The following is a 13695-nucleotide window of genomic DNA, read 5'->3' as shown; positions in this document are numbered from 1 at the left end:
TTTATGTATATGAAATTTTGCCAGAAACAAAACTAAATTTGTTATAAAATGATGGTCGCAGTGCGGCTTTTCATTACTGGAAACCCCAAAAACAACATTCTGCCAAAACAAGCTGAAACCTGGACATATATAGCCTAATCATTAATAAATGTAAATACATCCTTCCAAAAATTGTTTTACAAAAGTACAGTAAAGAACAGATGTAATATCGTTTCTATATGAGTCTCACAAAAAGTACATTTAGGATCGATGTCCTTTTTAAACCTAATCATGTCATTCTTTGTTTGTGGGGTACACTCTATGAACAATCTTAAAGGATACTTCCGTAGTCTTGTTAATAAATATTTATGGGGCAACATCCAAATGTTTCTCCAGCACAGATCATTGACAAACTGATTCCAATAATACATTACATATGGAATAGAGACTATGTTTTATTGGAACAAGGCACGAATAGCTCTGTTACGTGGACGGGAAGAGAAGCAGACTTTTCCTACTGGATAGTCACCAGGATCAAATGCAGATACAACCTATGTCTATGAGCATTCCTGAACAATACTAGTACACCTGAAGGAATGGCATCCAGAACCAGAGCAAAGTCTCTGGGTGTTACAGGGATCCCATATAGATGTAAAAATTCCTGATAGGAAGAAAACCCTGCTCATTTAGAAGCTGACATATCAGTAAAATGTTATTCCTGAACCAATATTCCAAGAAGAGGGACTTGTTTTTATACAGAATGTCACGATTGTTCCAGATATAATATCTGTGCGGAGAGAAATTATATTTGTAAATTAAGGCCCATGACAAAAAGGCCTGCCGGTGAGAAGCAGAGAGCTTAACAGGTACTTTGTCAATATCATAATTACAAACCAGCACAAAGTTAAGGCCACCAAACACAGAGAATACATGATTGGGGATAAAGTTCCACATCGAGTCCGGATTCTTTACAAATTGTTTAATCCAGTTAATCTTAAAGCTCTTATTTAATGTGGAAAAGTCCAGAAAATTTAGCCCACCATACTCATAGGTATTCATAATAACACTCATCTTAATATAATGAATACGGTTTTTCCACAAAAAAAACAGCATCTTGTCTATTTTCCGGCACACTTTGTCATCAAGATACAGGGACAGAGCAGCATAAGTCTAGATATTCCTTCAGCCTTAGAAATAAGGACTCGACTATTTAGTGATAAATCCCGCTGTAACCATTGATGTAGTTTTGTTTGGATCTTTTAATAATAGGGTTAAAGTTAACTAGGCCTGGATCCCTAGGATTTTTGATCCTTGAGGATGGTTATTCCAAAGTACGTCAGTTCATTTTTAACTGGGATGCCACAATAAGAAGAGGTTAAGCAGTTTAACAGCCATGACTTCGCATTTCTTAATGTTCAGAAATAGACCTGATGCTTTGGAGAATGGCTCATTTACTTTAAGTGAAGCAGAAATCTGTGTATCATCACTGAGAAAAAGCGTAGTATCGTCCGCCAGTTGGTTTATCACCATCTCTTTGCCTGCTATAAGAATACTATCTAGAGAGCTTTCAGTAATGGATTTTGTAAGAAGCTGGGTTACCAACAGGAACAGGTAAGGGGAAATAGGGCATCCTTGTCTAATGCCCCTCCTTAAATCAAATCTTGGATGAGCCATGTATAAGTTTAATGGAGCTTGCACCGTTTGTATAGAGTGTTTTGATAGCTTTGCAAAAGAAATCGCCAAACCCGAATTTTCTAAGAGACTGAAAAAGGAACTGGTGTTCAACAGTGTCAAAGGCCTAGAAATAGGAAAACTGAGTAATCCAAAATGTCCAAAACCAATCTAATATTGTTTGAAATATGTCTATGTCTCATAAAACCTGACTGTCTCATCAATAATGAAATCCAGAACCCCCTTAAGTCTCTGCTCATAACAAGGCCAGAATCTTTAATAATTATTAAGGAGAGAAATCAGGTGTGCTAATCAGTCTGCCAGACAGGTGAGTGAGCCAGCCCCATGCTTCCCCACCAGTCACGCCTCCTGCCAACCTGCAAGGGTAGAAACTAGGAAGAGCCACAAGGAAAAGAGAGAGAAAGGCGGAGCGGCAGAAAAACCAAAACACACCAGCCAGCCTCACACACACAAAAACAGAAAGTAACAAAACATAGTCATCCACACACAGACCCTCCCAGCTTAGTCATAGTTGAGACATCGTGACAACACCATCGATAGTTTATGAATAGTGTTGTTAACATAATTAGATTTTTCAAGCCTAAAGGCATTCTCTCCTTTCCTTTCATAAAGCATGGTCCGGTGTACCCTAGGCTAAAGGAGATATGAAAGGAAGCATTGAGGCACCTTTCCCCAGCTTTTACAGAATTCGAACAGCTCTTATCATGGCTGCCACTGAAATACTTCTGGTTCACTTCACTCAGTTAGGAACCTTCCTAAGCAAAAAAGACTTTTCGAATGCAGCCAATTTCTAACCAGCATGCCTTCTTTTAAGTCCAGCATGCATCACATTAAGTCAGCGTTGCGCAGCGCCGCATCAAGTCAAACGCACCTACTCTCTCACTACTGTGCGCCGAGTGTTATGCGGGATTTAAACCAACAGCAAATTTTCTCCTCGCGAGTACATTCACTGCAAGTGTTCACACACAACGTGAGAAGGCGATTTTAACGCGATAACGTGAATAAACACAATTTGCCATTACTACAACTGTATGAACCCAAAGTAAACATTTTGCTGTGATTAAATAGCAATAAACGGATTAAACTGATGCCGAAATAACTACAACATGATGCAGATTTGTTAAACGTGAATTTATGCTTTGTCAGGTCTGTTAGCAGGACAGCAGGACAATAACTTCTAAAATGTTTCTTTTCTGAATGGAGTTTGGATCGATCAGGGCTATGGGTCACATTAAAGTACAATGATAGCTGCAATAAAGTTACAGACACATGTTTTCTTAACTCACCAGTAGTTCAACCTCCTTGCTTTCTTTTCTCCAAGTAATGTCCAGTTTTGTCCGTTTTTTATATAAATATGAAGTCGTAGTCCGACAGAGCTAACAGCACTAACAACAACAGTGGAACCGGCTGTGCACAGAAGCTAGCTGCTGAGAAGCTCCAGTGAAGCTAAATCAATGTTGTAATCCCAAAAACTAAAGTAAAAAGCTAATTTAATAAAAGCAGTTAACGCCGAGCTCCTCCCGCGAGTAATTGGTGTAGTTGTCAGAGCAGAATCGTTTATTTGTCCAAAGGTTGCAGCGCTGCTCCCAGTTCCTCTCCCCCAAGTTTAGCAGCTCTCAGCCGGCCAGCAGATTTTCAAACCCCCGCTCTGCCTGGCCCTCTCCACACATCGCTCTGAAGCCTCGGTGACACTGTTAGGCTGTCGCGACTCAGCGTCATGCAACTTCTTTGCTTGAGTTGAAAATATTCAACTCACACGAACTCCATCGTGTGGTTGGCCCCGCCCCCTTTGCGTCGCTTCGTGCTGCCGGACGGGAAATCACGACTCTACACGTCTTTGTATTGACTTTGTATGTAAACTCACTGCCCCAAACACTTGCTTCGCTTTTGGTCTGAAAGCACCATTAACCCTTTTTATTAATACATTGGGCCTTTCTCAATCTGTGTTCTTGTCTGTACTTGTGTTCTTTTGTGGCCCAAGCACTGTCCCAAGCACAAGTTTGCATTTTGGCAAGAACGGTTAAAAATCCCGGAAATGTTCTTGATACGCCCATTTTACCGAAGACCCATCGGTTGGTAACTTGTGTGAACTTAAGTAGCAATTAGCTGCACTACCGTAGGCTGCAGTTTCAGGACCGCAATCCTAGGACCGGAACTGCAAATTCAGGACCCTTGTTTACTTTGATACTGCCAGCTAGCTAACTGGCTAGCTACCACCACCACTCCACTAGATGGCACTGTCGCAAAAGAACTAGGGTCCTAGAACTGCGGTCCCAGGATTGCGGGGGTCCTGAAACTGCAGCCTCCAGGTACTGCAGCTTCATACTATTGGTGAACTTGATGGCACAGATATCCCAGCATTCATTTCAGCATTCAAGCGAGGGGCTGAAAGAAGCTGATAGAGAGTCCAACAACAGAACATTTTGTACTATTGTTATTTCATCACTAAATCCACTTCTGAGAAAGTTTGAGGCGAGAAATAAAGTTCCAAGATGGCGCCGCAGACTGGGATTACGCTCCAGAGTGCTTTTTGTGTTTTTGTTAATTAACGCTGTTTTCTGCCATCCCTCTCTGGTAACTTTTACTAGAGAAGAGCTCTTAAACATTGGACTTTCAACTGCTCATACTATTCCACTGCTCTTTATTGACCCTGGAACTTTCCCAGAGTTATTAGTTGGAGGAGCGGCAGCTCTGTTTGGGATCCTTTGAAAACAGGACAGGGGAAAATGTGCAGGCGCGCTGGTTAAGCTGAGACAGCGGGGATTTCGCACTGCGCTCCCTTCAATCCACCTGCCGAATGTCTGCTCTCTGGCCAACAAAATGGATGAACTGCTGCTCCTCAACAGAACTAACTTGGACGTCTGCAGATCTGCTGCCCTTAGTTTCACTGAATCCTGGCTAACTGAGCGCATCCCGGACAGAGCACTTCATCTACTGGTATTTAATCTCATCTGCGCAGATCGCGGAAGGGAGCTCACGGGAAAAACACGGGGAGCCGGACTCTGTGTCTATATAAACGAAGGTTGGTGCACAGATGTCACAGTGTTGAAGAAATCATGCAGGCCTCAATTAGAGACATTATTTATAAACTGTAAACCGTTTTATTCAGCGCGGGAGTTTTCCTCGTTTGTTCTGGTCACTGTTTACATTCCACCTCAGGCCTGTGTTAGTGAGGGGTTACTACACCTGGCCGACCAGATAACTAACGTGGAGAAAAAACATCCAGACTCCCTGCTCATTGTTCTTGGGGACTTTAACAAAGCAAACCTCAGTCATGAACTCCCAAAGTACAGACAGCATATTAATAATGCCCCAACAGGGACACTAACACTCTGGACCACTGCTACACAACATTAAAGGACGCCTATCGCTCTGTTCCCCATGCAGCCTTAGGACTCTCTGATCACTGTCTGGTTCATCTTCTCTCAACACACAGGCAAAAACTCTTCAGTTCTTCAGAACTGAAGAAGTCCTTTGGATGAGGGACGAAACGTCTTCCAGTATCTTCAACCAAGTCCAGTTGCCCTTGATTTTAACCTTCGTTGGATAACTATGACCTGGATGACTGAGAATCTTCATAGACACAGGCAAAAACTGAAATCTGCTAAACCTGTTGTAAAGACTGAAAAGATGGACCAACGAGTCAAAGCTGGAGTTACAGGCCTGCATTGACTGCACTGACTGGAGTGTTTTTGAGGCTGCAGCCACTGACCCGGACGAACTAATTGACACTGTGACATCCTACATCAGTTTTTGTGAGGACATGTGTGTGCCGACTAAAACCTTCCGCTCATACAACAACCAAAAACCCTGGTTCACGGCGAAACTCAGGAAGCTTCGCCAGACCAAGGATGAGGCCTTCAGAAGTGGGAACAGAGTCCTGTACTACCAGGCCAGGAACACTCTGACTAAAGAGGTCAAAGCTGCAAAGAGGTGCTATGCTGAAAAGCTACATAACAGCTTTGCAGCCAACGACCCTGCCTCAGTGTGGAGAGGCCTGCTGACACTCACTAACTACAAGAGACCATCCCCCAACACTGCTGGTACTCATCGACTACCAAACGAGCTGAATGGTTTCTGCTGTAGGTTTGAAAAGCCCAGAGTCACACCTCTCCTTCCCCCTCTGCCCTCTCACCTGCACTCAAGATCTGTGAAGAGGACGTGAGCCACCTCTTCCAAAGGCAGAAGATCAGGAAGGCTCCTGGACCTGACGGTGTCTCCATCCTGCCTGAAAATCTGTGCAGACCAGCTGGCCCCCATCTTCACTCAGATCTTCAACAAATCACTGGAGCTGTGTGAAGTTCCCTCCTGCTTCGAACGCTCCACAGTCATCCCGGTCCCAAAAAAACCCTCCATCTCTGGACTAAATGACTACAGGTCTTTCGCCCTGACATCTGTAGTCATGAAGTCCTTTGAAAGACTGGTGTTGGCCCACCTGAAGGACATTACAGGTCCCCTATTGGACCCCCTGCAGTTTGCCTACAGGGCTAACAGGTCTGTAGATGCTGTGAACTTGGGTCTGCATTACATCCTGCAACACCTCGACTCTCCAGGGACATATGCAAGGATCCTGTTCGTGGACCTCAGCTCGGTGTTCAACACCATCATCCCGGACATCCTCAGCACCAAATTCACCCAGCTCACTGTGCCAGCCTCCTCCTGACTGACAGGAGTCAGCAGGTGAGGCTGGGAAACATCACATCCAGCACCCGTACTATCAGCACTGGCGCCCCCCAGGGGTATGTGCTCTCCCCACTGCTCTTTTCCCTCTACACCAACGACTGCACCTCAAGAGACCCATCTGTCAAACTCCTGAAGTTCGCTGATGACACAACGGTCATTGGCCTCATCCGGGACGGTGATGAGTCGGGCCAACAGACGGGAGGTCGATCAGCTGGCTCTCTGGTGCGGTCAGAACAACCTGGAGCTTAACACGCTCAAAACTGTGGAGATGACCGTGGACTTAAGGAGGAGCCCCCCACTCTGCCCCCCATCACCATACTCAACAGCCCTGTGTCTGCTGTGGAATCCTTCAGGTTTCTGGGTTCCACTATATCCCAGGACCTGAAGTAGGAACCCAACACTGACACCATCATGAAGAAGGCCCAGCAGAGGACGTACTTCCTGCGTCAGCTCAGGAAGCTCAACCTGCCTAAGGAGCTGCTGATCCAGTTCTACACAGCCATCATCCAGTCTGTTCTCTGCACCTCCATCACTGTCTGCTTTGGATCTGCCGCCAAAAAGGACAGGAGCAGACTACAACGGACAGTCAGGACTGCAGAAAAAATAATGGGTGCCAACCTGCCCTCCATTCAGGACTTCCAGAGTCAGGAAACTGTACACCAAAACCAAAAGACACAGAAGCAGTTTCTTCCCACAAGCCATCACTCTGATGAACAGCTGATTTCTGACTCACAGTGTCAGGAACAATTCCTGTGCAATAACCCAGTAACTCTGTCTCTAATCAGCCACCTGCACTATTTGTCAATATGTCTATATTGTTTTGTTCATAGTGTGTATATTAGTGTTGTCTATACTGTAGTTTGTGTCTGATTTTATTTTATTATTATTTTATTATTGTGTTATGGTATTTTTGTATGAGTAAGCACATCATGAGCAATGTACAATCCAAATTCCTCGTATGTGTACACATACATGGCAATAAATGCTGATTCAGAACTGTGTAGATGTCGAATATTGGCAGTTTTACTAAAAATGATGGCGAATCTAAAATGTGCTCAAACATTTTCGGAGCTGTGACGCTCCGCAACCGTTAGCGGGGGAAGCTAACGAGCCGGCCGACCAGATCAGCTCACAGAGCCCTCGGACACGCAGACCACTGCAGCCAATACAGCAGAGTCCAGACCCACAGCTGTGATAGTTTTAACGTTCGTTTTTATTTGCTTTTATTTTATTTTATTTTTTTATGTGCAAATATATCTTGGTAAGTTAAAATCTACAATAAACCCTGATAGTAATACGTTTTGAAAAAAATGTCATCAGTTGAAAGCGGAACGAAGATCTCCCGCATTTCCGCTGTCGGAACTTAAGAGTGTGACATCTGGCGGAAGTAAACAATACCAGCGCCAGCGTTAGCTGCATGTGTTAAAATCGCTGTAAGTTATTGTAGTCTTAGCGCCGGCAATTATTTAATTTGTGATGAAGCAACAATGTCTTCAGTTGAGAGTTTGAGAGAGTTTGTCAACGAGCGACTAACTGCTGCTGCTGAAGAAATATTCAGAGTTTTTAAAAACACTATCGTCGAGTACGAAGAAGAGATCGATCGTCAGCGCAGACTGCTGGATATCGCTTGGAAACCCGAAATAAAGTTACACAGGATAGGTGAGGAAAGATTCATTATATAAGTAACACAAAACAGGGGGAATATATTTATATAAAAGTGTTTGAATAAATACTGATTCTTTAATATACTGTATACTGGTACTCATCTCCCCACATGTCTGAATTTCTTCTTTTATCATCGCAGTAGTAAGGTTAGCCTGTTCCTTTTGTTCTCTGTCCCTCCAGAGCTCCCACAGCAACATGTCTGTAAGGAGGAGGAGGTTCTGGCTGACCAGCAGCTCTGGATTCAGGAGAGGATCCCCGGTCTGGACCAGGAGGACCCACAGCCTCCACAGGTTAAAGAGGAACAGGAGGAACTCTGTACCGGTCAGGAGGGAGAGCAGCTTGTAGTGAAGCAGGAGACTGACACCTTTATGTTGACTTATGAGGAAAGTGACCACAGTGAAGCCGAACTGAAAAGTGACCACCAGCTCCTCTCTCACAACTGTCATGTAGCTGAGAGCCAAGATCAGAAAGGAGGCGAGCATGAAGACTCAGGATCAACTAGAGATGCAGAGCCAAAACTAAAGAATCAAGATCACAACAGCAGAAGCCCCAGAAACAATGTACACAAGTCTTCCATGTCAGAGGTTCACCATGATCCTCACACAGGTAAAAACTTTTTCACATGTGACACATGTGGAAAAGGTTTTCAGCACAAGTCAAAATTTCAGAGACACCTGAGAATTCACACAGATGAGAGGCCGTATTCATGCAAAACATGTGGGAAATCTTTTAGCCGAAGGAGTGGCTTGAAAGTCCATATGAGAATCCACACAGGTGAGAAGCCATATTCTTGTCACACATGTGGGAAAGACTTCCGAACCAGCGAACAATTGCAACTCCATATGAGAACCCACACAGGCGAAAAGCCGTATTCTTGCGAAACATGTGGGAAATCTTTTAGCCAGAGGAGTAACTTGATAGCCCATCTGACAACCCACACAGGTGAGAAGCCCTATTCTTGTGAAACTTGTGGTAAAGACTTCAGAACCAGCGATCACTTGCTTCTTCACATGCGATCCCACACAGGTGAGAAGCCATACCTTTGCAAAACCTGCGGTAAAAGATTCCGTGACACTTCAGCATTTAAAGAACATACGAGAACCCACACAGGTGAGAAGCCGTATTCTTGCAAAACATGTGGGAAAGCCTTCAGAACCAGCAGTCAGTTGCAAATCCATATAAGAATCCACACAGGTGAGAAGCCGTATTCTTGTGAAACATGTGGGGAAACTTTCAGAGTTAGTAGTCAATTGAAAATCCACATAAAAAGAAAACACAAAAAGATGTGTTGATGCCTCTGATTTGACACGGCACAGAAGGCAGCATACAGACAAGTAATCTTGTGGGAGACAATTCATTTCTAGAAGTTTGTGGTCAAAACACAAGAACTTACAAAAGTGAAGAGCTGCATAATTGCAGCACTTGTGCTAACAGTTTTAATGAAATCACATACTCAAAACTCCCGAGGATCAATATACTTCTATGGTAATGAAGTATTTTGAGCACTATGTCCTGTCCCACTTCAAGTCCACTACAGACCCACTCCTGCACCCCCTGCAGTTCACCTACAGAGCCAATAGGTCTGTGAACAATGCAGTAAACATGCCTTCACTACACCTCCAGCAACTGGACTCCTTAGGAACCTACGCCAGGATCCTGTTTGTGGATTTCAGCTCTGCTGCTCTCCCAGCTGAGCATGCCTGACGCCACCTTCAGGTGGTTCACAGACTTCCTGTCTGACAGGAAGCAGCACGTGAAGCTGGGGAAAACATGTCTCTGACTCCAGGACCATCAGCATCAGTTCACCTCAAGGCTGCGTTCTTTACCTTCTGCTCTTTTCTCTGTACACTAACAGCTGCACATCCAGTCACTAGGGGTGTAACGGTATACAAAAATCTCAGTTCAGTACGTACCTCGGTTTTGAAGTCACGGTTCAGTTTATTTTTTAAATAATTATAAATTGCTGCTGGTTTATTATGAAGTTTTGTAAACATACAAATTAGTTTGCAATTTTTTAAACAAACTTCCAAATTACACATAATGAAGAAATTATTTAAAATAAAAAAGAATAAGAAAGAAAATACTGCTGCAAACTACTAACAAGTTCTTCTCTAAATAAATATTCTCAAAACAATACCACATATAGCTAATAAAATATAATAAAAAATATAATAATATGGATTCCACTGCAGCATTCTTCTTCTTCTTTTATTCCGTCTATGAGCATTATCAATCCCAGCTTGAAGGCGTGCTCTTTTCTGAAGTCTAAAGTCTGTTTAAATGCCGAAAGGCTTTGCAGTGACTGTGTCCTTCATGTGATACCATAAGTGAGTTAGCAAGTTTGACGTGTTGGCAGAAACATAACCGATCACTACTGAGAAATGTCGGCCTGCTGCCTTCGTCTTATCGACTTGTACGTTGTTGTATTTCACTAGGAAACCGAAGTTTTCCCAAACAGAACAGGTTAACAATAAGGGAGGGTCCTAAAGCTCTGGCTTCTCTGCACTGGCCATGATGCTCAAGTCACTAGTTAGCGAGAGGCTGGGCCAAAGCGTGCTGCTTGTGTAGCGCTGTAAGGCAGAGATTTGGTCCACCACTAAATATGCCCGTGTAGAAACTCGGAATTTACGTATGTTCCACACACAAAACAAGCCTAATATATGACGTTAAAGACTGCATTCGGTGCACATGTGCACTGTTCCAAACATTCTGTACTGAAACGGTCTGGTACGAATACATGGACCATTACACCCCTACGGGTCACCAGTCCGTCAAGCTCCTGAAGTTTGGGTGAAGACATCATGACTATTTGTCTGCAGCAGAGATAAGGGCGGAAAAGGAGAAGTGGAAGGACCAAACATGAACATATCCTCACCGCCACCCAGTACATACACCAGCACACACAATTACACCTAATGACAACATAAAGAGAGAAAATAGAAAGGAGTCGGATATAGACTGGCGACACCAAAAAGACATCTGAAGAATTATTGGACTCTGAAGTTTCTGTTGTTCAATTGCATAATAGACTGAAGACTTTCTGAGACATTCTGAGGGCTTTGGACAAATCCTCAAGTTTCTACAGTATTCCACAGCTCCACAGAAGAGGGAGAGATCTGCTAACCGGACAACTCCTTCGCCTCCTCTCTCCAGCAAGAAGACCTCCAAATTACGCAAGCTCAGCTATTTTAATCAGGTTTGGAATAAAAATAGAATCACTACATTTAAAGTACAAGTTGTAGACATTGAATTTATTTCTTCACTAAGGTAGTAATTAGTAATGGTGGTTTTAACATATTTTAAAGGTCCTATAGGTTGCTCTAGTGAAATTAAACCATCCCTGGGGCAGGGCTCGACAATAATGGTGGCCCGATGGCCTGGGGCCAGTAAAAAGTAACGTCGGGAGGCCAGTGCAAAAACACTAGTATTAAAAAAACAAAAACAAAACAATCACATTAGAAATTCAACATCCTGCACTTGTTTTGCAGCTCATGGTGCGCACCGTTGTCCAATCCAGAGTTTTAGTTACTGTTATTTTTCTAATCTCAATCATGCGCCAACCTCTGTGTCTGAAAAGTGAAACCATGCAAATGGAACTTAGACCTGCATTCTCTCTAACAGCCAGCAGGGGACGAGCTAGGTGGTTCCGGTTCTATTAGAAATAAAGGTAAAATGTTGCTACTTCTCAGCTGAATTATTACCCTAGTAAACACTTTCATAATAAGTTTATGGTCTCAGCCGCTAGTTTCAAATGATCAATACAGCATGATGTTCATTTAGTAAATTATGGTCCTATTTAGGGGAAAACAGATGATAATGCAGCATATGCTTTTGGTCAAGACTACCTTGTGATTGACAGGTCGATACCATGGCGAAGACCGTTGAGTTAGAAGCTAGGCGAATCACTTCGACACCAGTCCCCAGATATACCGAATAGAGTAATACCCAGAAGAATGAGGATCAGAACCTTATAACAGAGAGCTGGACCAGTAACTCCTGGACAGGTATTTCAGAATCTAATAATATCTTTATATTTACATAGGTTTATTTTTTGTTGCACACCTAGTCGCCAAAACAAATTGCCAGTATGTGTAAAACATTATGGCAATTAATCCAATTTTGATAAGATTACAAAGAGTACAGTCTAGACAACCTCAACATGAAAAGGACTGTGATAACTTATGTGTTGGCGCTATACAAATATATATATTTTTTAAATGAAATTGAATAAAAGCCACATTTCTTGATAAATAACTTACACGTTTAATTGATTGTTAATGTTTATTTTAAGAAATAGCATAGAGATTTTATCTACACACACAGATTCAAAACCACAGAAAAGTCATCACAAAATTAAGAGTCACGCTAAAAACTTTACCAACCGTAATGCGTATAATGATATGTGTAACAAAAAAACAAAAAAACAACTTGGCAATAAATCTGAGTTCCTACTTGTATAAACTATTGGGTAGTTTAATTTCTAACAAAATATATTTTTAAAACTGTATGTTTTGTGTGAAAACCTTCATTTGTAAAGTAAGAAAAAGTGAATAGTAGCCTAAAATACCTCCCAACTGATGTCACTGACTAACATGTAACATTTGTATGTTGCAGCTAGTCAGCGTTGAGCTCAATCTAAGTTCTTTTTTTTTTTTTTATCTTAACCTGAAAAGTATCTACTGTGACTTCATACAGCTGACATATACATGTTTTTGGGTAAAAGGTGGTGAAGAATTAAAGTAGGCCTACTGCTCACTTAATGTTTTTTTCATTACAAAACTGATGGTTTGTTTCCCGTCAGTTAAACTGTATGTACATCAACCTGTGAGTTTTGAAGTGAATCCACACTAGAACTACTGACAAAAACCACATTTAGGACAATTGACCTTTCGCTAGGCACTGCCTCCCTTAGTTACTGTTACTAACACTGACAAACTGTCATTGCTGCCACGGTCTATTACTACTCTGGAGAAATTGACAAATTTGTTGGAAAAATCGATCTCTAAAAGAAGCAGACAGTTTTGCAGTTGCATTATGCATTCAGTAAAGAAAGAAATTCAGATAAATAAGTACCAGTATATTCAATGCTTGAAGTGGGCTAGTAGCCACATCCGGTAGAGATATATTTTACTCGTTGTGTAACAGAACATTCTTGCCTGCCTGCTAATCTCTGTCTGCCGAGACAAAGAAAAGAGAAGCTTGAGTGCCTGTTATGCAGCCATGTGCATAAAGTAGTTTGCCAGTGTCACTTTTTGTGATCCGACCCATCCAAAAAAGTCATAGGTGTCATTGACACTGGAGTCATGTCAGAATCAGAATGTCTCCACCACTTTTTGAAAGCATTTGTTAAAAATGTTCTGAACAGCTTGCAACAAGAAAATGTAAACTAACAAATGAAAATGCTTTGAGAAAGCTTTATTTGCACAATCCGAAAACATGCAATGCAATTTAAATATAGAAGAAACAAATGTGCAAAATTGCTTAAGGTAAAAAAAAATGACTGATAAGCTACTGATTACGATTCAGTTATATTTTTATATTTTGTTTTGTCACCTGCCATTTTGTGTTTCGCTTCATATAAATAAAGACATTTCCTACATTAAATGGTGCAGAAAATGTCTCCAGAATGCAGGTAAATAAGAGTTTAATGCTGAAAATCTTCTTCTGTATTTCATC

At 42.2% G+C, this 13695-nt stretch overlaps 1 protein-coding gene across 1 annotated transcript in view; it reads left to right on the top strand.

Moving 5' to 3' along the window:
• Positions 1–13449, top strand: part of LOC119914715 (zinc finger protein 239-like) — a 55473-nt gene extending 42024 nt beyond the window's left edge. The window contains exon 6 of the mRNA XM_038734204.1: positions 8434–13449. Coding sequence (XP_038590132.1) covers positions 8434–9311 — 878 coding nt within the window. The 3' untranslated portion in view covers positions 9312–13449. The remainder of the gene's footprint in view (positions 1–8433) is intronic.
• The last annotated feature ends 246 nt before the right edge of the window (positions 13450–13695 follow it).

This window comes from Micropterus salmoides, unplaced genomic scaffold (assembly GCF_014851395.1).
Source record: "Micropterus salmoides isolate LMB-PRFRI ecotype aquatic unplaced genomic scaffold, ASM1485139v1 Ms_hic_scaffold_1, whole genome shotgun sequence".
Taxonomy (NCBI): Eukaryota; Metazoa; Chordata; class Actinopteri; order Centrarchiformes; family Centrarchidae; genus Micropterus; species Micropterus salmoides.
The sequence above is the reverse complement of the archived record's forward strand: the minus strand, read 5'-3'. Positions and strand labels throughout refer to the sequence as shown.